The sequence below is a fragment of the Psittacula echo genome (genome assembly GCF_963264785.1).
Source record: "Psittacula echo genome assembly, chromosome: 6".
Lineage (NCBI taxonomy): Eukaryota > Metazoa > Chordata > Aves > Psittaciformes > Psittacidae > Psittacula > Psittacula echo.
In genome coordinates, this window is record NC_137743.1 from 42,916,095 (window position 1) to 42,941,103 (window position 25,009).

A 25,009-nucleotide genomic window follows, 5' to 3' on the forward strand; every position below is an offset into this window, starting at 1 on the left:
TGTTATAGGTGGGCAGACACATTTATGATAGTCTTTTTTTGCTTGGGTATGTCAAAATGAGTTTAAAAGGTGCTAGAGATGTCTGAACACATCCCTACAGCACTGGTGGCATGGGATGCTCAGAGGCACTAAGAGGCAAACTGGAAACCTCCAAATGGCCAAAGGGCAACCTTTCCTTTTACCCATTCCTCTGCCTCGCTTGGAAATTTTGGGGTGAACAGAGAACTCCTGATGCACAGAAGGGCTTCCTGGAGACACCCCATCCTTCACCTGTCTCATGTCACAATGTCCATGGGACTGTTTTCAGCACAAGTTGTTGCTTGTAAACACATACACAATGGACTCTATGTATATATACATATATATATATATGTATGTATATGCACACATCTGAGAACCATTCATTTTCTGGGCTGAGATTCTGCTTTCTAACATGAAAATCTGATTTTGAGTGATTTTTCTCCATTTTTTTTTTTTTTCTCCTTTTCCCCCTGGTATCCTGCTATGAAACTAAAGATCTACAGAAACGAAATTCTGACTAAAATCTAACTTTAGGCAACAGATTAATTTAAAATCATGAGTGTTTAAGAATTACCAGACTGAGATTTGTTTTCTGCCTGTGCTCAATTTAAGGGAATTTGATTAAAGACAGGATTAAAATGCTCCGTAGCCATCACTGCGCGCAGCAACCGCGAAAGCGGGGTAGGCTTCGTAGGCTGTGTACGTTGCTAAATCTTGTCCCATAGTCACTGCTTGTTTGAGCTGAGTGGCTGTGACGGTTGCGGCTGCGTTAGCAATGGTATATCCTGTCGAGGAAAGGAGAGGAAAAGATGTTCAAAATTCACCATTGCCTGACAGTTTTTGATGGGGAGATCTTGCTGTCAATGGGAGTGACCTAGAGAGCAATGAGTTTGTTAATGGGAATATTCTAATTAAATGAAATAGGTCACTTCTGTCATGTTTTTTCTCTATGTTAGCAGTAATAAAAACGATGGAAAGTTAATGCATTTTCTCACCTATTTTCTGCTAAACACGTTGCTTAAAAAATTCACTTCTCTGTTAAATATTCTTTCCTTAGGCTCCAGTTATTTCTGAACTAAGAAATACTCATCCTCCCATGCATGACGTGAGGAAGGCAAGAAAATGAAGTAATACAGGGGAAATCTGGCTAGTTTTCGTAGTGAAAATATGGCTCTGATACCATTCATAGTCAAAATGCATGCAATTTAGAACAGCCACATTAAAAAGGAGGGAAACTCCCTCTATGCAATACCAGGGAAAAAATATTTAGTAAACTGGACTTTTTTTTTTTTTTTTTTTTTTTTCTAATGGAAAATGTGGTTTCAACACTTCAAAATTTTCCATGGGAAAATGTTAGCTTTGCTAATTTAAAATGAATCACTGGGAAAACAAATATCGTATGCGGTTGGTTTGTCTGAAAGCAGGGTAAAGCAGCTTGCTGACCAGACCACAATGTGATTTTTGTGAAAGTATCAAGAATTACGGTGAAGCCCAAATCTGGGAAGAAGAGGTGGGGTACCCATTGGCTCTGCTGGACCACATTCTGCTGCCAAACTGTATCTCCCACGGACCAGCTGGGCAATGGGATCAACTCAAAGTCAGTTAGAGCTAAAGTCCTTTCAGTAGGGGGAATGGAGATATTGGGCGACACTGAGGGCATGTTGCCTTTTTGAAGTGTTCCTTTAGGGGACAACATGAGAAATTCGCTATAATTTGAGTGTTGTGGCCACTTGAAGTACCTTTTTTTTTTTTTTTTTTTCATCAGCAAAACTCACCTTAGCATTTTGACAGAGAAATGAGAAATCTGTCATTTCATAGAATCACAGAACAGTTTGGGTTGGAAGGGACCTTAAAGATCATGCGTGGGCAGGGACACCTTCCACTAGACTAGTTTTAAAGCATATCTGTCACCATCATAAGAGAAATGACCCGCTACCTGGCATGGCCTCAGCTGAGGAGGGCTTCAGCAAGCTCTTGTCAAGGACCGGTGTGTGTTACAAGCAGAAACTTCAACGTATGCCAATTTGTTGAGTTTCCAAGACAAACAAATAAGGGTGGATGAAAGAAAAAGGAGAGATTATAATTAAGCAGTAAGTGGAGACTGTATTCAATGAAGAGCCCATTTGGTTTCCACGCTGCGGAAGCCTGAACAAACCCAGACAAATTGATTCTTCTGTGGCTTTTGCGGACTCCTGTGGCAGGAAGCCGGATAGTTGGGGGTTTTTTTTGTTTTCTGTTTTTTAATCCATCCTTGAGACACTCTAAGCAACTCAGTAGTACTGAGTAACGCGCTTCTCATGTGCAGTTTGGCACGAGTTGCTTCCACTACATCAGAAAAACTGTTGTGCTGGAGAGCACAGTAAATGTAATGACTGTGAGCTGTATTCCTGCTCCCAGCCTGTGTTTTCCATGACTTCCCAAGCTGTTTTTAGCAGTTGCAAGAGCTGTTGAATATGAATTCCCCAACTGGAAAAAAATCCTTCCAGTGGGGGTGTGAGAGCTAGGATCAGATCCTAACTTCCACTGCTGCATCATTCGTTTGGCTGATGAAATCAAAAGTATTGGTTCAATGGGGCTATGAGTGCTGGGGAAGGATGGATCGACCATGAATCAATCAACTGTGCATCTTTACAGGGAGGAAGATCTACTCCATCCTGGGTGTCATCGGCCAGACTGAAGCCAGCAGGTCCAGGGGAGGGACTCATCCCAGTTTTTGCACCAGGGACATCAGTTCTGGTTTCTGCATCCTGTCTAGGGCTTTCAGTTTAAGGGAGGCATCCACAAACAGGAAGGAGTGAGGGGACCTGCATACATGGGATGGGGCCCCGAGTGGTGGGGGATCCCTGTCCTTGGACACTGCTGCAACCAAGCAACCTGCAGTATCTAGGGCATTGACCTGAAGGGTCACTGGTGGACCAGAGATGCCCACCCCAGTGCCTCCAGCCTGAGTTGCTCTATGGTATGTACACTGCAGTTTACGTAGTCCTGAGATAGAGATAAATTACTATATAGGCAATAAAGATGTCATATCCATAAGTAACAAACACGAGTCAAGGCAGGAGGCATGTGGGGGAACACAACAATGTCTGTCCTCAGTGGCCCTAACCAGGTTCATTTTTGACGTCCACAAGGAAGCAGCAGGAAAAGTAATATTCTGGGAGACCTTTGCTTTACAGACCTTCCCATACCTGGAAAAGGTGGTGCTGCAGAAGGCACTTCTGCTCCCTCCATGGGAATCCCCAGTGTCTGAAGGGTGTATTCTGCTGCGTAGGTTTTGGCTTCATCGACATAGGCACTGAGCTTGGGTGGTGTGAAGGGATGTCTGTGAGTACAGCAAAATGTTAGCTTGTTTTTTTTTTTTCTCTAGGACTTTCCCTCAAGATGTTTTGATCCACTCATGGCATCCCACATATCAAATGGCAACACTATTTTACTGTGCTGATGCATTAACAAAAGTACTCTCCTTGTAGTAATCCTGTTTTTTTGCTGAGTTTATTTGCCCTGGATCTCATTATGGATACGACATCCTTTCAGAGCATGTTGTGCATTTTCAGTCCACAAGAAAGCCTGTTGAGGTCTGGGCTTTTCTTTAAAATGCACAGCAAACAATGTTACAGGTCAGAAATGTTTAGAATCATATTTGGAGCCAAATTATCAGCATGTTCCTTCAAGCTGCTTTCTCTTTCTGACAAGAGCTATCATATGCTTGGTTTTTGTACTAGAAAGTGCCTTTTTCTTTTTATTGTTATTATTTCTGGCTTTCTGTAATCTTTGCACCATCAGATAGAGAACACCAACAATGGCATACATCACTATGAGTCCATTGAGTTTGTGGATGTTTTTCTCCCTAATGCATATATAAAAAAAAGGAAATGGAGACTTGTGCAATTGCATTTTGAGGAGAGATTATAGACAAAATGCCATTTATAAAAACATCCTAAAACCCAGGAAACCTCAGATAGTTACATACATGGTGGGGTTTTGGCTGGCGAGGGCAGGGATGGTGATTTTGTATAGGAAGAGCTGTCTTTGGTCTTGGCCAATTGCAGAGTGGAGCTGGTAAACAGGCTGTCCCCAGTTGTTTTTCTGGCAGATTTCTTCCAAGATCTACAATGGAGAAAATAGATTTTTTCTCGGGTTAATTGCTGTGCAGTAATCTTCTCACCCAGCTCCAGCCCCTACGCTGGTCACCTTCCTTCCCTCCAAAGGGTTTTCAGGGGTGTTGTAGTGACTTCCTCAATGGTTTAGGAAAAAATACAAAATAAATGGCAGATGGGATATTTTTACATTCATTTTGCAGTATAATATTCATCTAGATGCTTTATACTTTATACATTTTTGTCCTTTTGCTGATTAGCTGGTTTATTCTGTTATTGGTCTGGTTTTCTTTGAATTCTCCCCAGTAACTCTATCTGTGTAGTTCTATTTAATAGTGCTGAAAAAGCAGGGCTGCATTCGTCTTCACTGCTCTGTTGCCCCCCTGGCTCAGTGGGTTACAGTGCATGAAAAGCCCAAATAGTTGGGGGCATTTCGTGGTGGTTTTTTTTTTTTTTTTTTTTTTTTTTTTTTAATGAAATAAAATCAATAAGAAAAAGAATAAGGGAAAAAGAAAAAAAGAAAAAGGGCTGTATTTTTATCTAATTAATTATACGGGCTTCAATAAGTCATTTCTGCTTTGAGTTTGAAAGAGAAATGCTGAATTATGTTGCCTTTAGCCTTAGCACAGCTTATTCTATGGTAATTGGGAATCACTGTCTGGAAACACTCTTGCTTTGGCTTTGTATTTCTTTTTTAACCCTCTGGGCACGTGCTGTCCCAAACGGGTTTGAGCACAGCATGGTATTCCTGTGTCTTCCTGTGAGTGATGCTGAAATCAGTTATTTTTTTCAAGCAGCTCCACCAGACCTGACTCTTAGCTGAGAAGATGTTGGGTATGGGGCTTTGTAACATTGACCATGCTGCCAGCTGAGTCGGACCAGAGACCCCGGGTGCCTCCAGCCCATGTCTTCCTGCGGTCTGCCTTATTTAAAATGTACACTTAATTTTGTTTAAAATAAAAATGTGAAATTCAAATGTCAGCGCTGTTTTTAATTTCATAATTGTAGCTCCAGCTGAAGTTTAGTGCTTTGTAGTGCAAGTAAACTAATTCATTGTGTTTCCTGACTATGGCAACAATTGTTCCCTGCTGTCCCAAAACCTTCATATGGATGTTGTATTTATACTGTAATGTCAACATTTAAATCATCAGTAACACAGATCTACTTGTTAACACCAAGCATCTCCTATAGGCAGCAGGAGTAAAACCTATCATTCAAAGATGCTGTTAAAATGGTCTTAGTGCAGCAGATGGGAGAGGTTGACCAGGTTGACAGGTAATAATGAGGCTGTCCGATTAATGAGGCTGTTGTGAAGCCAGCTGCAGCTGTGTGAGACCTGCTGTTGTGAAACAGTAGCAGTGAGGGGATTAGATAGCTCAGCAACTGGGAAAATGTGCCCCAAAAAACTAGTGTTGCAAGTGCCTGTTGCTGTTACTGCACTATTTTAAATACACCCAGTGGGAGTTTTCATGTATAGGAAGAGATAAAAATGAATTTCACCTGCCCTTAGGCAGTGCAGCACCACTTAGGCTCTTTCAGCCCTCACATGCTGACAGAGTAAGGAAACTGAAATTTTGCAGAGTGGAGACAAACACTTCCCAGTTTTCTGGGAGAGAAAAGGACGTTTTCGTAGACTTTGACAAACCAAATGCTGTGGCAATTAAAGTGTTAATAGGCAAAGATATGCTTCAAAATTCAGAGTGAGGTTAGTTTCTCTTGTTGCTTTGCATGATGCAAGGCGGATTTTGTTCTGGGTTTGTTTTCTTCATCCCTCATCCATCCATCTGGATGCCAGCCCTGCACACACAACCGCATCAAAAGTCCCCTTGAGCAAGCAGAGTTTTTGCCCAGGGCTGGGTTGTGCAGGCAGTCAACACCTCTTTCCCCATAAATGATCTTAGGACATACATTATTTTTCTATATATGCACATTTGTTCTTTGGTGAAGCTCCAAGAAGCGCATCTTGCTCATCAAACCCATTTTGCGTTAGAATTTCTTTACCCTCAGTGCTTTTATGGAGCAACAGCCCTAGTTGAATTTCATCTTACACCTATAGGTATTAATGAAAACTCTTCTCTGAGGGAGAGGGAACACTGTTCTCCAATGAGGTGGGTGGGTATTGCAAGACACATCTAGTTGTATTTTACTTTTTTAATGATGCAAGAATTGATTTATTTATTGGTCCCCAGTGCAGATTCAAGCAGGGAGACATTTTCCCAAAAGCATTTTGGGCAACAACAACCTCTGGCTGGGATATTGACACCCTTTTTTGTGCACATACCTGAGGAGCAAGTTTGATCCCTTGGGGCTTTAGCGTGACATGGTTCATTGGTGTGAGCTCCATTCCTGGCAAGAGGTCGTAGAGTTTATCCTCTCCCCTCTTTTCTCCTTTGAGCTGGTATCCGCGCCCCAGGCCCGTGTACGCCAGGTAGCCTCGACCTCCCAGTCCTCTAACTCCCGCAGCCCCTACAGGTACATTCATGTAAATTTCTAGGAATGTAAGAAGGCATTAAACTGAATCAAATTGCAGGAAAAATTGCCCTGATTCTTGCTGAAATGGAAAAGTTAGCCCCACTTGCTGAGTTTAGGAAGTGATGGGCAGGAGACCCCCATAGCCTGCTGATGAAATAACCCAGGCTTGACATTTACACCCTTTCTTTTGGGCCTTGTCTGCTTGGGCAGGTGAGGCTTTCTTTGTAGTGAGGGCCCTGATTCTTTCTGACCCAGTTTCCATCTTCTCTGGTAAGTTTTGATTTTCTGACACCTTTCTATTCAGATTTGTAGTTGAAAGGCAGAGAGGGGACAATTGACATTACTTGCTACACCTGGTATAATTTCACTTTCTTGAAGAATTCAGTTTATACAATCCTAGCTTATATTAACCATGCTCCCCCGTCCCCTTCCTTTGTAAGCAGGAAAAACTGCTGGCACAGTCCTTGCCAACCCTACTGGAGTGCCATACAGGGTTCCAGGCCACCATGAGACCTGGCCGTTGGCCTGTGGACACAAACTGACTGTCACAGGCATCATCTCTGAAAGGAAGATCAGATGGGCAGATTTATTTATTCTAGCCCCCAAGCTTATTTCTCCACTTACCAAATGATTCCTACAATTACATTTGACCTGGGGGTACCAAAGTGTGCGGATCTGATTTGGTCTCAGGTGCTGTTGCTTCAGATCAAAAGCAGAGCCCCAGTAGCTTTCAGAAATATTCTGTTTTCACAGACTGCTTATTATTAGGTTAATGTTGGCCCCAAAAAGAAGTCCATCTCCCAGAGCACATGGTGAATGGCTTTCTTGATTTCAGTGCTGGTTCCCTACTCTGCATCAGGGCAATGCGATCTCCTTGGAAGGGTTTTGGGTCAGAAAACACCAGGACTGGTAAAACTTTCCCTGTGACCTTCAAAGCCAAGAGGAAGCAGTGGAGAGCTGTGCTGGTAGCAGGTTATAGACTCTGCTCTGAAGCGGAGAAAGGAAAATTATTTGGTTTGGTCTTCCCTGCTGGGGCAAAACCAGGAGGATTTGTAGTTTATTTTCGCTGGATCAAGGGCAACCTGGAGGCTCTTTCAGGCTTGCTCCAGGAAAATGTTTATTTTCTTCAATCCCTGCTTAGTCTACTGGAAGATCACCACACCTTTGGGAAGGACAAAGCCCAAAACCTGTGCTCTGAAAGGGGTCCAGCATCCAGGTGTCAAAGCCAACACCCTCAACAGGAGTCTAGGGAGCAGCCACCCAAGTCCCGGAGGAGATATTTTGCTAGAGCTGGGTATACGGGAGTTACCTCGAATGGATGGGGGCCGGATGATGCTCCTGTTGCTGAGTGCCTTGGTGGTGGGGAAGTGAAGGTTGGGGATAGCTGCATAGGCTTGGGGTGCGTAGAAAACTGGGGCACCCAGGTAGGCGGTGGTGGGGTCGTACACGTGTCCGAAGGCGTAGGTGTATTCTCCTTGTAGCATGGTGCCTCTGCCGCCTGTGCCCCGGGTGTATCTGACATAGCTGTCTTTGTCAACAGGTTTGGCTAACGTCACCTCAATTGGGGACCCATCCAGCACCTTCATGCCGGGAGAAGCACAAGTGTAAGTCTTCAAAGCGCACAGGGTTTATCCTGCCTAGGGAGGCAGTTTCCCTGCATGGTTTGCTAATGGAACTGGAAGATGGAGAAAACTACCCAAAAAACCAAAAATCTCCCTCCCATGGCTGGAAGAAGGCTCTGTCTGGGTAAGCTTAATATGTTGAGAACACCCAGCCCTGACCCCAGCCAAGAAAGGCTCTTTAACTGAATTAGCACAGTTATGAAGCCTTTCAAAAGGCTTCACTTCTCTGCAAAGTAACATGCCAGTCACTGAGATTGTATGTGCTACTATGAAGAATAGCAGTAGCAGTAAAAATAGGAGCAGGGTTAACACTTCTTTGGAAACAGCTTTTGCATTAGAGTGCCATGAATTACATACAGCGCAAAAACTACTAAATACAGCAATCCCCTTGCAAATCCACATCTGAATTTGGAGCAGATGTTTTGGGTTGACCTTGTTTGTCCCACTTTGCCATTCACACGCTGTCCTGGGAGGGCTTTTGTTGGCAGCCATGAAACAAGGATGTGAGTGTGTGCCAAAGGATACCGTAACCCCTCATTTGCTAGTCCTTGTTTCAGCTTTGCTCTGCTTTTTGTTTTTCTTTTTTTTTGTGAGCAGTGAGCTACAATCTGAGCTGAGCAAACATTTAGCACAAATACAAGATGTAAGAAGCCGAAATGAACAGTTTGTGTACATCAGAGCTGCTGAAAAATGGATTCAAGTGTATAAAGGCAGCCTGCAAAGAGAAAATAGCGCTAACATCTTCAGGATGTTTTTGTAGCTAATAAACCAGTCAGGTTTGTTTCAACTGTGTATAATAAACTGCACATAAACCCCACAAATTAGCATTTACAGCAGCTTTACCTTCCCATTCAAGGCTTTCATAGCTTCCACCGCATATTCTCTTTTGTTAAAGTGCACAAAGGCGTAGTCTCTAATTTTCTTTACTCTCTCTACTGCACCTGCAGAAAATGTCAGAATATTAGCTGGAAATGGGTACCAGGTGGAAAATACAGATCTGGAAGAGCAACTGTGGTGAGTTAGGAGTCCTTCATCAAAGGCTGACCAAGGGTAAAAGAACAAGAGGGCAGTGTCTTCTTACCTCTAAGGTTGTATTTGCCATAGTAAAAGTAAATATATAATGGTTACAGTATTTCAAGGCAAAATAGAAGTAGTTTGTGTCAGACACCAATAAGTTTCTAATTAAACTGGAGTGTTTTTTTCCAAAATGCTCTATTGGATGTTAATTTTGGTCTTGTGTCCCTCTTCTGTGACAAGCCAGATGGCTGAGCAGGACATGCGACAGCAAAGGATTTGGTGAACTACAGGTTCATAACATTACCATGTTATCGCCATCTCCATGGTTTTGCTGGTGCACTGTACATAGTAGTCATAGGCAGCTTCAGGAAAGCTGATGCTTCTGCCATAAAACAAGGAGGCTCTTAATCATCTACTCAGGACGTTCAGCAAGAATGAGCACCCAGTCCTACCTGGGAAAAAGCAGCCGCAATCATGCGGATTGGCTGGAATCGATGAAGCCCCAGGTCTGGCCCTAAAAAACAGCCTTTCTCATGTGAATGGGGCATCCCTTGGACAGGGCCCCAGCTGGTGGGGGATCCACCTCCTCAGAGTTGTCTTGATTTGCCTGGACACAGCCTGAATCAGCCTAACACCTGTGATGTTGGCCCTGCAGGGAGTGGATTTAGGCTGGAGACCCCCACCCTGGGGGCTTTCAGCCTGTTTCTTATACTTCTGTGATCATTCAAAATAATTCAGGTGTAAACGGTTCCTTATTCTCTTCTGTATCTATCCTCTACATTATACCCTCTACAATATCCTTTACGTTGTCAGCTGCTCTGCTCCTAAGAACTTCTCATCACTGAGATATACAACACTAATAAGTTTGTCTTCAGAATAACCACGCTAGTCCTATTCCCCACGGTCACAAGCTTTAGCTATCTGCTTCTTCTAATTGTTCATCTTCCCTGCTCCTATTGGTTGGGAAGCACATTGTCAACCAACCCAGCCACCAAAACTATAACACCCCAAACATATACTTTGGATATATGGCTAAGGGATGCTGAATGACTCTTCTGTTGTCTTCTTACACTTTAAAGCTGAACAGGTGCACATGGAAATGTCGTATTGCTGCATAAAGCACTTACTTAAATAACTGAAGGAGAAGATATATTTCTTTGGAGTTCAGGGCGGGGAGTCATTAGGAGCTCCAGCGGGCTAAATGAAGCCTGTTCCAGCCTATAACCTGAACAGCTTGCACATCTTTGAAACGACACCAGAACAGTAAGCAGCACTTCATTTCCTTCTGGGATTGGATGGTGATTTTCTAAGCCTGAAGTTATGGGAATTATATGCTGATGCCTTGTTTACAAGGCAAGGCTTTAATGAACTCTTTGTGTTTTGAAAATCCCCCTTTTGCCTCCTTGAGAGTGCCCTCTGTTACTGATCCTCTCCTAAGCCAAAAATTTTGCTCTTCCCTGCTTCTGCCTCTGCTGGGGCAAAACAACGTGTTGTTATCAAAACAGCTTCTTAATGCCTTGGATCAAATGCACACTTCAGGCAAGAGCTACTGAAATTTAACACAATGAATAAGGCAGATAACCAGCGTGCAGAAATGAATCTTTCCAGATCCTTGCCAACTTTTTTGATTGTAATCTCATTGTAACTTAAATTGCATTTCTCTCTCCAAAACTCAGGTTTTGCTGCTCTGATGCACATTTGTTTGAATGCAAGGCACAGCTTTTAAAAAGGCATCCCTGATTTTATCCACAATGAAGTTCTCTGTTTAAAAAACAAAAATCATTTCCAGCATGAGAAGTGAAATGATAAAGTGAAAATTAAAGATGATGCAGATCATCTCTTGTTGTACTAGAAAACTTGCCTTAGGAGCAAAGCAAATGACTGCTACTGAAGTATCAAAAGGGCATAAAATGTGTTTCTGGGGAGTGTGAGCTGTTCAGTGTTCAGGAGTAAAACTGGGCACATAAAAGAAATAAACAGTTAAGATAGTGTCAGGATACATATTTAACTCCTGGGTAAAATGGGATCTCAAACAGCTTGATGGTGGGTGATATGGTCTAGTGTGAGGTTTCCCTGCCCATGGCAGGGGGGTTGGAACTAGATGATCTTAAGGTCCTTTCCAACTCTAACTATTCTATGATTCTATGGTGATTAAAAGTATTAGCCAGAAACATTAGAAGGACAGAAGAGACACATAAGGAAACCCCATAAAGTCTCTTGCATTGCAGCCTAGCACAGAAAAAGAAATGTATAGTGCAGAAATGAACAGTTAATGAAGGAAAAATGAAACTCTGTGGTGTATTTTAAAATAATAATAGAAAGGAGTTAACACGAATGAGATGAAAGGCAATTTCACATTGCCAAGTATAAGTTACTAATGCCTAATGGACTGTGTGGCCTGGAGAGATGCAAAAATAGGTTATTTTTACATTGTTGCTTTGGGGTAGAATTTCCTAAAGCTGGAGCAACTCAGACATAAAATCTCCCTTGAAAGCAGCAGGATCTTTATTTCCAGCAGATCTGCTTGCTTTTTGAAAAATCTCACCCTAAGTGTACGTAAGTTTATGTAATATTTGCCATGAAGGATTATTGTCAAATTCTGCATTAAATGATAAGCACTAGTTATTAAAAAATTCACAGAAGAATGTGTGAGGTTTTGTATGAAAATGATAGAATTCAGAACTTATATGCGTTAGATAAAATGTATTTTTATTTCTGTCCTCATCCTCTGCCATAGAAGAATGCTGAAATCACCAAACTGTTTCACCAACTCTCTAAGAAAGACTGAAAGGATTCAAAATCATTTTTGTGATGCTAGCATCCCCATGCAGCATTTTGGATCTCTTCCAGTTGCCAATCATCCTAAAAAGGTTAGTAGTGTCGTCAGCTGGAAATTAGGCAGACCTTAATGGGATGACATGATGCGCATGTTGGGTGGGAGCCTTCAGCATAATGACTATTTCTGTGGCATTACACACGAACACCTTACAGAAGAAAATGCGCCATTTTTATCTCTCCCTTTGACATTTTATAAATGGAGAAATATTTCCGTTTGCAGTAGCAGTACTTATTCAATGTCAGTGGGTTCCTACCTGGTTTGATGTTGTTGAATTCCTTTTCTATGGTCTCTTCAGTGGTTGAGAGCATGAGGTTCCTCACGTATAGAATTTTTACAGATGACATGGTGTCTTCATCCACTTCCACTTCAGGTTCTGCCCAGTCAACCGCGATAGGATGTCCCCACAACTGGATCCTTCCTTTAAAGGAATTAGCACAGTCAGTGTCAAACAGGCTTTGGTTCCTTTTACTTCTGCTCAAAGACTAATTTAACATGCAGTATGAACAGCAGAATAGGCCAGTTTTGCAAACAGGACCAAAAGAAGCTTTTCTAGCTCAAAGCACGGCTGCTTCATTAATTCATTTCCAAAAGCAGATGGTCACACTTTGAACATGTTCCCACTAATAACTAGATGCCTGCAGCATCCAGAATTGAAGAAGTGAAAATATGGCATAATTCACTAACATCCATGGTCCCTGGAGTGCTCTCTAAAGGAAAATATTTGAATGAACTTATAAAAATCCCTCTTGTCTGCAAAAGTTTAATTCCCTAGGTAATAGGAAAGGAATCCAGTAGTCTCAGCTGGATGAAATGACATTGGAAAAGCAAGGGTGTCTCTGTGTGCAAGTATTTGAAGTTGTGTGGTCCCTGCTGGGTGAAGCTGCAGCAGAAGTAGTATAAAGGAGAGACTCAGAAAGTAGCAAGGCATTAAAATAGGGTGTGGGTGTGTCTTAGCAGCATGGTAAGGGCTATATATTCTTTCCAAATAATTAAGTAAATCTGCCTCTTCTGCAAATGTGCCCCAAAGAGCAAGTGGGTCTTTCTGTGGTTTTTTTTTTTTTTTCTTCCTTTCTCTCTGATCTTTTATGCTAAAACCTGGAAGAAACCTGGGGATACCTATGCTGGTAGAGGGAAAGTTCTAATCCTGCAAAATGTTTCTTGAGAGATGTAAAAAGTCATCCAATCTTGCATCTCTGCTTGGATAATCAATTTGAGACGGGCTTTTTCTCAAAATAGAGAAAATTAGAGGGTGAGGGTAGAATTTGGAGACCTGGTTTTCCATGTTTGAAATGAAAATTATCAAACTAAACGGACAGAGGCTGCTCCCTGCTAAGAAGGCTCATGAACGAGCTGCAATTTGTGGAACCAAGTTGGACTGATGTTCAGCTTTCAACACTGCTCAATCTGACTTGCGCTGTTAATGACCAGAACTGGCGAGAGAGCTGCTAATGGCAGCCAGGTGAAATGAAAGGCCATGTGCCCCTCTCCGACTTGCCATTCAATTACCATTCAATAATGGAAATAATGACCTGGTTGACTTGCAGCAAGGAGCTGGTGCCTGTACTAGCCTCTTGCTAAAACCCAGTCTTCCTCCACCCTCTTGTTTAACCAGGAGACAGGACAAAGATTTTAACAAAAACATCTTCCTTTTTGAGCATTTCTGTCTCTTCTATAAAGAGCCCTTAAAGAGCAACGAGTTCAGAGTAAAGGAAGCATCTTGATAATGATATTCAACCTCACAATCATCCAATGCTTCGGCTGGAAACTTATTCAGTTCTGGCTTGAAACTTCTGTCAAGTTCCACCTGTATGTTTGCAATATCAGAAGACTCTGGCTCCTGCTCAGGTCTTTGAAATTCCCCCAAATGTTTACTGAAATGTCCCTAAATTGGAAATCACCAGCACATTGCACATCTCTGTTCAGTGCTACGTGCTTATTCCATCTGTCTCACCGTCTTTGCTCAGAATTTCAAGTGCTCTGCTCCCTCAAGGCTGTCATCAACAGCTGTGGCTGTGCCTGTGCCTTCCTTCATTCTCGATATAGAAAAGTTATGTTGAAGCACACACCAGCTGAATGTTTTCTGTAATCAAGGAGATGCTAAACTGATGCAGGAAACCCAGAGTAAAAGGAAAAATAGTCAGTGTGAGATATCCCACAATAGCTAAGCATATTCAGTGCTTACAGTCATGCTCAGTTCCTTACAATAAGAAAAAAAAGATTTACATTACTCAGGATGTTTCACGGGCTGGTGTGTAGAAAGAATGAAATAAGGTTGGTTGGTTATGAACAAGTCTCAAAACAGAAAACAGGAGGTTTATTGTATTTTTTCATCAACAACTAATCGGGGTTTGACAAAGTGGTGCAGGAGCTGCCAAGCTTAAGAAAGCATGCGAAAATTTGTGAAATCGCTGCAAATGCACTTAAGGTTAAGTGACTCCTTCTTCTAACACCTGCCAAACCTCTCTCTGCTTCACTTTGAATGTTTCCCAGCTCTAAATTGCATATACTTATTCTTTATACTGTTTAAATCCTAAAGCTATTCCTCATTTGAAGTTTTCTTCTCACATGAAAATATCCATTTTCAGGAACATCCTCAATATATGCTAAAGACTGAATATGTTTTTGGGTGGTTTCCACAGTGGTTTTCTCCAAGAGGCTGTAACTTAGGCTATATTTTGTATATAACCCAAGATAACTACAGGATAAAGCACATTCTACAACAGAGCTGTATGGATACACACAGCTAAATCCATCTAGCTATATTTTTCATAAATTCAAGCTCCTAAATAAAGAGCACGGATAATGAGCATGGTGCTGCATCAGGGTTTGCAGTGAATGGCTCACGCTGCCCTCCAGAGCCAGGGTGACTCCATCAGACAGCCGTGGTGTATTGGGCTCTGTTTTAGCAGCTGAAAGGAGAAAACCCAGTAGTGTTCCTTGGGTACCTGGGTCTTCTGGAGACTTCAGTCTCACTTCAGTGTTCCCTGATGTGAAGCCATCCCCTCACCATCGGTACTAACCTGGCAGCAATTTTCTCCTGGCCATGGCTGCTGCCCGATGGCTTTCATATTCCACAAAAGCAAAGCCCCGGTTTTTGGTTTTATCAGCCGCACTAGGGTAGACAATGACATCCACGACTCCGTCTGTGACTTTCTTCATCTCTGATAAAATTTCCTCCCTCTTCTTGGTTTTGGGAATCCCTCCCACAAACAGGCGGCAGTTGTCCACGCTGGCACAGACCCCGAGGAGACGCCCGTTCCTGAGTATAAACAACATTGCTGGTTTGTCAGGAGTCAGGATCAGTTCTCAAAGAGAAGAAAAAAAGAAAATAACCCCTGATCCATTGTGATAAATTTGAAGTAAAGCACCACAGTAAAATTTTCCTTACATTCACTTTGCTCACCTTTCCATGTTCCAAGCATCTCTTGCAGATCTTAAGAAGTTAAAAACTTCTTTAGAGGAGTCTTTGGAACAAGGGAAGTAAGCAGAGGAAGCGAATGAAGCCTATTATTTACGACCATCCAGCCTCTGATACAAATCATGTTTTCACCCCCACTGTGTGCCTTGTGACCTGCTCATACTTAGGGTTGCTGGTAAAGCAATTCACATTTTCCTTTATAAAAACAAAGCCAAAGCTATAAAATTGCCAGAATGGTTTATCTCTAAATGTTTTTAAGCAAAAGCATCTACTAATCATACTTTGAACTGGAAAAAAACCCCAACATTAAACGTAGTTGAAATCAAACCAAAACATATTGATGGGCCCATATGTTGTTGATCTCTGGGTGTTTTGTTCTCAAAATTTAGTCACAAATAAGAGAGCTTTTTCTGTTCCTACCTATTGGGAAATGTCATTATTTTGCCAATTGATTTCCATCCTATTTCACCATTTTTTGTTATAAGTCTGTCTCCCAGAACATATCTGCAGTGTAGGTCGTGAGGGAGACTATGAATAAGAATGAAATCAACAAAAAACAGCCCAAAAGGGAACACGAAATAAACAGCAATGGTTAGGCGAAAGTTAATTTGATCAGAAGCAAAATATTTTTTCCAATGTCCTGATGGATCTCTTTTTTTTTTTTTTATTTCCTCATAAAGCTTAGGTATCTAAATAATCTTTCTGTGGGTTGCAAGGGAAAATATGCCTTACATAGCAAAATAGATTAGTACATATGATTTAAAGTCAATGTAAAGGTTTTTCTCATGCTTACCTAATTTCATAATTATTGAGTTGCTTTATTGCACTCTTCGCCTCCTGTTTATTTGAGAAGGTCACAAAGGCATAGCCCCTATTGTTGCCGTTAAAGTCCATCATCATTCTCATTTCATAGATTTTGCCAATCTGTAAATAGCAAGATAAAGGTTTGTTAGCAAGAGTGGAGGTGTTTAAACAAGACTGGGTGCTTCCTTGACTATATCTTGTCAAAGCTCCACTTAGTAGTTTGGGCCAAATCATCTCCAGTTCAGCCTTGAAATGCGGGTTTGATCATTACTAACTGCTGCAATACAGCTACCGGCCATAAAGCCTTACTTTTTCACATAGTGGTATAAGTTCATCCTCAAAGAGGTCTCGGGGCAGTTTCCCAATAAAGATCTCACATCCCCTCTCTGGTGGAGGACCGTCCCAGCCAGGAGGTGGGCCTCCGTATTTCCTCTGCCCATTTTCCTGCCATGAAATAAAAAAAAAAGAACGATTAAGATATAGATTTTTAAATGTAGATGTAACCAACCACTTCCCAGGGAATGACAGTTTAGACATGCTCTGTTACCAGTGGGCTGGAGGCAGATGTCCTATTTCCCTTCAAGGAGCAACTCTTCACAGACTCAACAGAGAAAATGTAAGTGTGCATTGGTGCCCCACTGCCATATCTGTACTGAAAGGCTATGTTAACCCAGTTAGTATGTTGGTGATGTACTAGAGAAAGGCCTGGTTAGTACTAGCTGAGTTTTGCTAAGGTATATGCATCAATGTATGCTCTGCAATTGATATTTGTCCAAGGCAGAGACAGTCAAATACCTCCTTAGGAAATGTAGGTTTTCTTGGCTATGGGAGATGAATCTCTGTGGCCTGTGTGTTAGTTGTGGACTGCTATAGCCAGAAATAAAAGTATGAAAAACTGAAGATAAAGAAAGCCACAGTAAATACAAGATACAGAGAAGGTGGTTATCTTCTGAGTCGGGTACAACAGAAAGCCTCCTAAAGGACAACAAACCCAGCTGCTGGCCTGGTCCTGGGATGCACACAGAATTAAGGGCTATAGGAAAATGCTTTTTCCCAGGAGTCTCAGTTTTTGCTTTGGGCTGTTGTGCCCTCTAGTGCTATGCAAAGCAAGACAAAGTTCAAGGCAGCCACCTGCCTAATATTCAGTGTTATCAGTAACTTCTTCCACGACGTAAAGTTGGTCATATCAGTGTCCAACACTTTCAAAAAATTAGCTTGTTTTCATCATACTAACTGAGAAAGACTTCTTTAGATGGCTTTTGAAGGGCATGCCCACTCTCTACCACACTAACCAGGGGAGGCTTTGCACTTGGAGACCTTGAAGGCTAAACTGGGAGCAAACCCTTGGTATTTGGGCAGGTGAGGCACCTGCCTGCCTCACGTGCACATGTAAATGAAGGCAGATCTGGTAGTGAGGTGTTGGACTTCTATAACCAACTCTGGACCTACTCTTTCCTGAAACTTTGTTCAGTGTGTTTTCTTTGCTCTGCTACCACTGCAGCCATGGCTTTAAGATAGCAATCCCAATCTTTCCCAATGCTTACCAGTGCTCAGGGGTGGTTTTTTACTACCCTTATTGTAATATGGCATCTGGCAAAGAATTCCTGGAGGAATAAGGTCCTGCTTCACAGAAGATAGCATCTACTTCTTGTAGCTATGTGCAGCGGATATGTTAGAGAAAAATGGAGAGAAGAATGGGCAAGGAGCACTTCATGTGTACAGATTCACTGCTCAAGCCCCTGATGCAATGCATCACTTCAGGACGAAGCCAGACACTGCACACAAAAGGGCCCAACAGTGACTTCCTACCTGGATCAAATTATATCCTGTTCGCTGAATTAATGCACGGAGAGAAGCTTCTTTCTGTGTGCCGGTCAATCCATCCCCGGATTTGTGATTTGATTCCATTGTGAATGATTATCAGCAAAAAATCAGGTTAATTAGGGGTGCTCACTGCAATCAAATTTAAGATAAATTAAATAAATTAATACAGCTACGAGGAGAAAGTTCCCCCTCCTGAGAAAGTTAACAGGATCATTCTTCCTGAATCAGTTATTTTGAGATAAAAACAAATCAAAACATCACAGACCATGGAAACAGCAAAAATATCTGCCTCATGTTGCATGAAAATAAGTAGCATTTAAACCTGCAGTCAGATTTTAGACAGCACTTCAGTGAGATGCAGAGGGATATTGTAACATATCAATTTTACATATCATGTAACATGTGTCTTAGGAGGGAAACATGTAAGATGCCTAATCCTGTGCTGAGAACATGATGATGAGTCCTTTATGCCATTACATCCTGCTGAAGCTGGGAAGGGAACCTTGTACAAGACAGGTCTGGCACTTCATTAGAAACAAGACCAATGTCCAGATTTGGTCTATTTTTTAAAATCAAGAACATTGGACAACTTCATATCTGTATTTAGGATCAGAGTTAGGACAACCTTGGGTTCAGATGTTTTGATTCACAGCTGTAATTTTAGGTCATATCTAAATAAAGATATGGGTTTTTTTAAAGTTTTGTGTATTGGATTGAAAACATCATAAAGCTGAAATATGAATCTGAATTGGGTTACATACTGGCAAAGGGGCATTTATAAGACAGACTTGCTACCTATAATTTTAAGCTGTCCTATTTTTCCTGCATGCTGAGCTTTGATCTTGTCCAAAACCCATTTGTACGAGCCAGGCATTGAAACAGGATCTGCAGGTGCAATGTTGAGCTTGAAGACTTGTGACGATGGGCAGATGCAGAACAAAAGTAAGGGCAATTTTAGTCTCATTGGGTCCTTGTAGCCAGGGCATGTGCTGTGGGCTGGTAGGACCAAGAACTTCATAGTAGAAAACTGCTAAATCATGTAACTTAAAATGATTGTTATTGCCTCAACTTGCTTTCAGTTGTACAAACTTAAATGCAACAGAAGGCAATAACTCCCGGGATTCACTGGGGAGAAAACAGGGCCAAAAGGGGCCAGGTTGGGTGTAATGGGGATGGGAGGAACAGCGCAACCTAGGACCCCTCATTGCTCAGGGACTGGGAAGAGCATGGGATTGTGGTGGTGACGCTGGGAAGGAGAGAACAGAAATCTGGAGGAGCGGACACAGTATGACAGAAAGGTGAAAGGAGGATGAATTGCTGTGGCTGCACCTTGAGTTAGTGCCAAATTCGGGGGAGAAGACTTTAAACAATCTTACTGTATAGCAGGTTTCTTGGTGCAGATAACATGAGCATTGCCAATAAAGGAATGCAGATAAAGAACTGCGATATATCAGCTACGTTACATTTTCTGTGCATGCCATGATGCTATAGAAATAACAGAAAAAAGGCCTTTTCCAATAACTATCTGTTTAACACCCAAATCTTTTATTAGCACATGCTGCTTTTGGGGTTTACTAGGAGAAGAGCTAAGGTTTGAGGCTGCCCACTTTGCCTTTGGACATTACTTGCTCTGTGCTCCCATATCTTTGTATTCTGGAAGATGTAAACAGGTGCTTTAAATTTAAATAGATGGATTAATTTCATTGCCAAGAAGGGGGCATGAACCCAGGTGTCTGGAGGATCTCAGCCTTGTGTCACTTGGGCTCTGCCACGCTGAGCTCCAGAGACTGCAACTATTTCCATACCTGGAAATAGAGACATCTCTGTAATGCCAGATTTTTGAGGTGGTTATTGCTGAGGGTTGTGAGACCCTTCTGAGTATTTATTTATTTATTTGTCTGCCTATTTATTTATTTATTTTCTGTGCTCCCAGGTTCTCCAGTGTTTCAATTATTACCAGTGTGCAGGGGCTGGAAGATCAACTGTCCAATGCAACAGCTCTCTTCTGTTTAATTGCAAAATGAATGTTTTCTGCAGCAACTGAAGGCCAGTTGTTGTTTTATTTTGCTCTTGCTGAGGGCGGCAGCATAACACAGGTGTCGCTTGTGGTTTCTGTGCCTGCTGACTCCTCCAGACCTGGGGTTCAGCACAGCACAGGGCAGGATTAACACGCTGCTGTGCAAAAACGAGTAGGATGATTTTCCAGGCTGCTGAAGAAGGAAAAAGCTCTTGTTCAAAAAATCCCCAATTAATATCCAAATTGGTTTTGTATCCTCCACTGCCTGGGCAGAAACAACCTAAATGCATTCTATTGAGGAAAACTCTGTCATACTGCGAATTTGGCTTCTTTTATTTTGCTTTTGCTGCGTCCAGTTTCATCAGGGGTTTGAGCAATCAGATTGCAGCACTTGATGCCCAGTGCTCTGCAAGTCTCTGTTAGCCCTTATATCTGGATTTGAGCCTATTCTCATGTACCTGAAGGCTGGGACAGAGGTGGGACTAAAGGGGATGGCTGCCCTGTGTGGGTATCTCTAATATTCACCTCCTCAGATTTCATAATCTTTTTCCTTTCTGTCAGATATATCAGTGCTGCAGTGACCTGCTTCCCAACAGTGAGGTTACCCCAGGTGTCAGAGCACAGGCAAGCAGTGGGCTGCCTGCAGACAGCAGGCACATCGCCCTATGCCGGCAGCATCGTCTCTTCATGCTGGGAAAGCGTCTGGACTGCAGCCAGGCAAACCTCGGTGGCTTTCCAGTCATGGCTGAGGTTTCCAGTCTGTCCCCAGCCATGACCTACTTAGATGAGTAGTGTAAAACCCTTGTTTTTCTCCCCCCCCACTTCTCCTCCCCTGAAAACTGCTTGGTTTCATTCTGCACTTCCCTAGGGGCTGGGTGTCTCTGCCATTGCTGCTTTGAATGCGTTTGTCTGTGGACCCTTAAATGTCAAATCTCCTTACCTCTCCTTCAGGGAGATGTAATTTCCAGTAACATCTCACTCCATGTGATGGTTTCACACTGAGTGAACACAAGCTGTGGGGTTGGGGGATGGTTGGAGTAGAGCATCTCCCTGGCCGATGCATTTACAGTAGGAACAGTATTCCTCTTTATCTTCTGCTTTATTAGATAAGACCAGGCAAGCTCTTTTCGTAAGGCATCCTGTAAACTTTTTAGGCTTCAGACCAGAATGTCTAGACACTGGTGTACTCCAGGATATGCGCAAGCAATCTGCTAGGAATAAGAGCTCAAGACCATTCAGGGTTGCATAAGGTATTAATCACAGGCACTGCAACACCAGTGTTGGAGACTTCCACACATTTTTTGAAAGAGACAGAAAAATTGGTTGCCATTCTCTCAGGGTGTGTGTTAATAATGATCTGGCCTTAATCTTTGCGCAGTGCTTCCACATGCTGCTGACTTTTGAAGAAAGTCCAGCCTTTCCCAAGGAAACAGCTCTTCCCTGTGCAAGTGGGAGAGCTTCCCTATCCCCAAGGATGCCCCAGCTTGCCTGGACCATGGCCTTCGGCAGGCTGCTGCAGCTGTGGTGTTTGTCCAGCTGGGGATTCCCACCCTAGAGGGGTGGGTACCCTCTAGGGAATCTCCAGCCTGAGTTACTCTGCAAGGCTCTGCTCCTGATTCAGGAGGAGCATCAGAAGCCAGGGCTGGACAGCACTGCACAGTCAGGGCTTGGACACACATGTGGGCGACCCAATGCACTACCCAGATCTGGCTTGCATCGCCACTCTCAGAAATTAGGTCCTTCCTGCTAATTACAAGCTCAGGGTCATTCACAGCTAATTTCTAAGCCTTGTTGCTAGAGAGAGTTCCTCCATCAGTTGGGATGGAAGCAGAAATCATACCTCTTTTTTTTAAAAGGTATAAATCCCAACACAAGAAATCCTAAACACAGTAAACCAGGCTTCCTAGACTCCAATTTTCTAAGCAATTCTTCCCTTCCCCTTCTCTTCTACCTCCCTTGGCCTGAGGACATGTCCTTTTTGGACATGCTTGCCCATCTCTGCCACTCAAGGGTCCTTATCCATCAGTGCATACAGACTATTTCCAGAATACAAGTCACAGTGGGATGGTTTGTTTCTGAAACTGGTGGGATTTCAGCACTTTACCCTTATTCCAGCCATCAGCCTCAGTCCTTGCAGTGGTGCTAGTGTGCTGGGCTGTTTTTACTTATTGTTAAGGGAGGACAGCTGGTGTCGCAGAACCCGGGGAAACACGGTTACTTTCTCTCCCTCTTTGTTCCCTGGGCCATTAATCAATTAGCAAATCCACCCTCACAGGGAGAAAACTCCCCTTCTGTGGCTGCTGTTTGAAAGTGTGAATGACTGGGGCAAATTAAGGCAGTATTTTCAGCACTATTTAAGAAAAAACCAAAAACCAAACCAACAGCCACACTTGATAGAAGGAATTGGTTTGGGATTCAATGATTTTCAGGGGTCTGACCCTTAGATTGCTTGCTTTTAAAAATTACCCTTATGCTAAAAAGAAAATTAAAAAGGTGGTGATTGCATTTTATTCAGATGTTTACATTGAGATTAGGACTTTCAGAGGTGCAAACTGCCCAGGTACGTTAGCTCATTTTTGACTAAATTTTAAACAATACTACCAAGTTATCATGGTCCCAGAATCAAGAATCCTGTGCCATTAGAAAAAGAAGGTACTGCTTTTATCTTGAATCATATTGGCACTTAATTTTTTTTCTCTCCATTGAAAACTCTCATTTATTATAGATGTCTATTAAAACTCTGAAACACTAAGGTGAGAAAAAGTACTTTTATGCCTAGCAAACCCCATATTGACAAGAAACAAACTTATAATACTGCTTCACCTCTCAGTGACTACTTCTACACAAGGTTTCCTTGCCAGCTGCTGCAGACAGATCATATAGCTTTGCTCCATCCCTCCAGGAGCAAGATGAATCCAGAACCTTTTACGTCCAAAATGTGGATTTTACTTTGCTTTTAGGTTATTTGCTTGGAAAAGAGGGAATCTGTTTCCCCATTCAAGGAATGTCTCCCTTGAATCTGTGCCAGGATTTTTGTTGAGAGGAATCATGGAATCACAGAATACCATGTTAGAAGGAGGGAAGGTGGTATTTGCAGCTGGACTCTGTTCTCTTCCTCCACTGTTTTTGCATGCTGAGCCTGTCCCTGTGCAACCCTGGTTACTGTTTCCATGAACGAGATAACACAAACGTGTTTATCCTGTGCAGATCAATACACCTTTGTGTATGAATGTATTGAGACACTTACACACTTTTCATGAAGGTTGTTTTGCACTGCTAAAACCCCCTTACCCTGTGCAACTGCTCCTTGCAAAGAAGAACAGCCTTTTTAAAAATGGATAAGTATATTCATTCTTTACCCTTAGTAACCCAAATAGGTTGTTATTAGAGAAACTATTTTCCTTTAGGTTATTTACTTGCTTTTCAAGGTTTTAAGTGTTTGGGTTTTTTTTCCTCCCTCCAGGCTCTATACAATATGATTTCATATATATACATCATGAAGCACTCTTCATATTCTTCCTAAAAACACACTTGAAGCTTCATGAGCTGCCACCAGCTCTTTGCTGGAGTGAGACACACTGTGGGATGGAGTCCGATTGAGCAATGCAGCACGAGGCTTTAGTCCCTTTGCTTTCCAGGGCATAGGGTTTTTTTCCATCCCAGGTGGTCCCACACAAAATGGGAACTCACAGGTATTTGCAGGAAAGCAAAATAAATTCAAGGTAATGGAAAAGCTCTGCACACTTTGCAGCATGTGAACCCTGGAAAAATAGCTCATGTATAAACGGGCAAATGTTTTTCTCAGCCTCTTTTGCTCAGGAAGCTGCTTCTCTCTTTGAAATACCTTTCCTCTCGCACATGGCTTTTGCAGCTGTGTTATCAAATACACACAACATGCCCCTGAAAGCCCTCTGTGAGGATGAAGGGTACCTGATGCTGAGCCCAGTCTCCCTCCTCCCCCTTTTATTTGTTGCATCACGTGCTGGATGCTTTGAAGCCAACCTCCCTCCCGTGCCTGCTCCCACGCGAGCCTCTTATTTTGCAAAGGGAAAATAGCTTAAGAGAAGCATTATGTGTTGGGCAGAAAGCCTACTATTTTGGATAGATTAGGGAAAATTGAGAGGGTTTTTTTAGGAGCAGTGACTGCCTTTGAAATGGAGCCAAACCTTTTGCAAAGAGAAGAAGTTACAAGTAAGAAGTTGGCTGGAAAGATCTCTAATGATTAGCTGTAGAAAGTTGTGCTTTAACAAATTGAGATTGAATTATCACAGGGAAAACCCCTCCTCCCCCCTCCACCTTTTCTGGCTTTGCTTTTCTGGCAACTGCTGGCAATCAGCATGGGGAAGGAAGTAAAACAGCTCCTTGCTGTTGTTGCCACTTCACAGAAATTACTCTGAGGCCCCCCAGTGAGCCCTTCTCTCCCCCTTTTTGCCCATCAAAAAACCAAAGCAAACTGTGCAGGGCTGTGCTGGCACATGGGTCCAGCTACATGGTGCAGGGGGTCCTGGCCTTCCCATTCTGACCTCACTGGTGCCCAGCAGCACTTGAGGCATGAATTTGATGGTGGGGCACCATCAGGGGGGAAGGCACATGATGAAGCTGCTCCTTTCCTATCCCAGCCAAAAGCCTTGTTTCACAGGAGCCCCAGTCCCTGTGCCCCAGACCTTGGGATAGGATGAGCGGGCACGTACCTGAGCAATTTTGGAGATCACCACACAGGAAAAAGGTCTCCTTGATTATGGAGAGTTTGCGACGTGTCACTCCGGTTATTCCCTAATCATCATATCAAACTCCAAAGGTTCAGCAGCCGTGGGGCTGGTTTACAGTCCCTGCAGGTTAAACGTTAACCTGCTCTATCTCCCAGCTCCCTGCAGGCCT

General features: G+C 42.7%; 1 protein-coding gene across 1 annotated transcript; it reads right to left on the minus strand.

Moving 5' to 3' along the window:
- Nucleotides 1-627: 627 nt before the first annotated feature.
- A1CF (APOBEC1 complementation factor) lies at nucleotides 628-18,198 on the minus strand (the record flags this gene model as incomplete). The annotated part of the gene is given in 11 exon segments (XM_080621258.1): nucleotides 628-806; nucleotides 3,210-3,343; nucleotides 3,992-4,128; nucleotides 6,400-6,608; nucleotides 7,900-8,170; nucleotides 9,056-9,153; nucleotides 12,322-12,481; nucleotides 15,087-15,327; nucleotides 16,280-16,410; nucleotides 16,600-16,734; nucleotides 18,100-18,198. Coding segments are annotated over 11 exon segments (1,767 nt in total). The 3' UTR covers nucleotides 628-654.
- Between the last annotated feature and the right edge of the window lie 6,811 nt (nucleotides 18,199-25,009).